Raw genomic sequence first — 625 nt, 5'->3', positions numbered from 1 at the left:
AGCTTAAGCTAGGTGAGAGAGATCAATAACAGGTCAGTGATGCCCTTAGATGTCCGGGGCCGCACGCGCGCTACACTGAAGACGAAAGCGCGAGTGCCTACGGTCTTGGTTTGGTCAGGCCGGGAACCCGCCCCGAGAGGGGAGGTTGGGGCTGTTCCTTCACGGGGGCAGTCTCGCCTACTGCGGGTTAACCGTGCCAATCGTCTTCGTGCTGGGGATCGGGGCTTGCAACTCAGCCCCGTGAACGAGGAATTCCGAGTAGGCGTCCGTCATCAGCTGGCGCCGATTAAGTCCCTGCCTTTTGTACACACCGCCCGTCGCTACCTCCGATAGAATGGCTAAGCGAGGCCGTTGGACTGGGCCTGCTTTCGAGTGGGCCCGGAAAGGCGTTCGAGCTTAATCATTTAGAGGAAGTAAAAGTCGTAACAAGGTTTCCGTAGGTGAACCTGCGGAAGGATCATTACCGTTTTCTTTTCACGCTGGATTTTGCATTCTCTCCTCGCGAGGAAGGCTGCCAGTCGTGTCTTGACCGAAACTTTTTTTTTCTGGATTGGACGAATCGTCGAGTGCGTGTGGCAGATGTTAGGAGACCCGTCCGGGGTCCTTCGCTTGCTCTCTTGTCGCT

General features: G+C 56.3%; 1 protein-coding gene across 1 annotated transcript; it reads left to right on the top strand.

Annotated features, from left to right (window-relative positions):
- Positions 1–39: 39 nt before the first annotated feature.
- LOTGIDRAFT_147587 (hypothetical protein) lies at positions 40–333 on the top strand (the record flags this gene model as incomplete). The annotated part of the gene is made up of 2 exons (XM_009057862.1): positions 40–102; positions 172–333. 2 exons carry the CDS (start codon positions 40–42, stop codon positions 331–333), a joined length of 225 nt encoding a protein of 74 aa, XP_009056110.1.
- Positions 334–625: the final 292 nt, after the last annotated feature.

This window comes from Lottia gigantea (assembly GCF_000327385.1).
Source record: "Lottia gigantea unplaced genomic scaffold LOTGIsca_3104, whole genome shotgun sequence".
Lineage (NCBI taxonomy): Eukaryota > Metazoa > Mollusca > Gastropoda > Lottiidae > Lottia > Lottia gigantea.
Note: the sequence above shows the minus strand (reverse complement) of the source record. Positions and strands in the feature narration are given on the sequence as shown.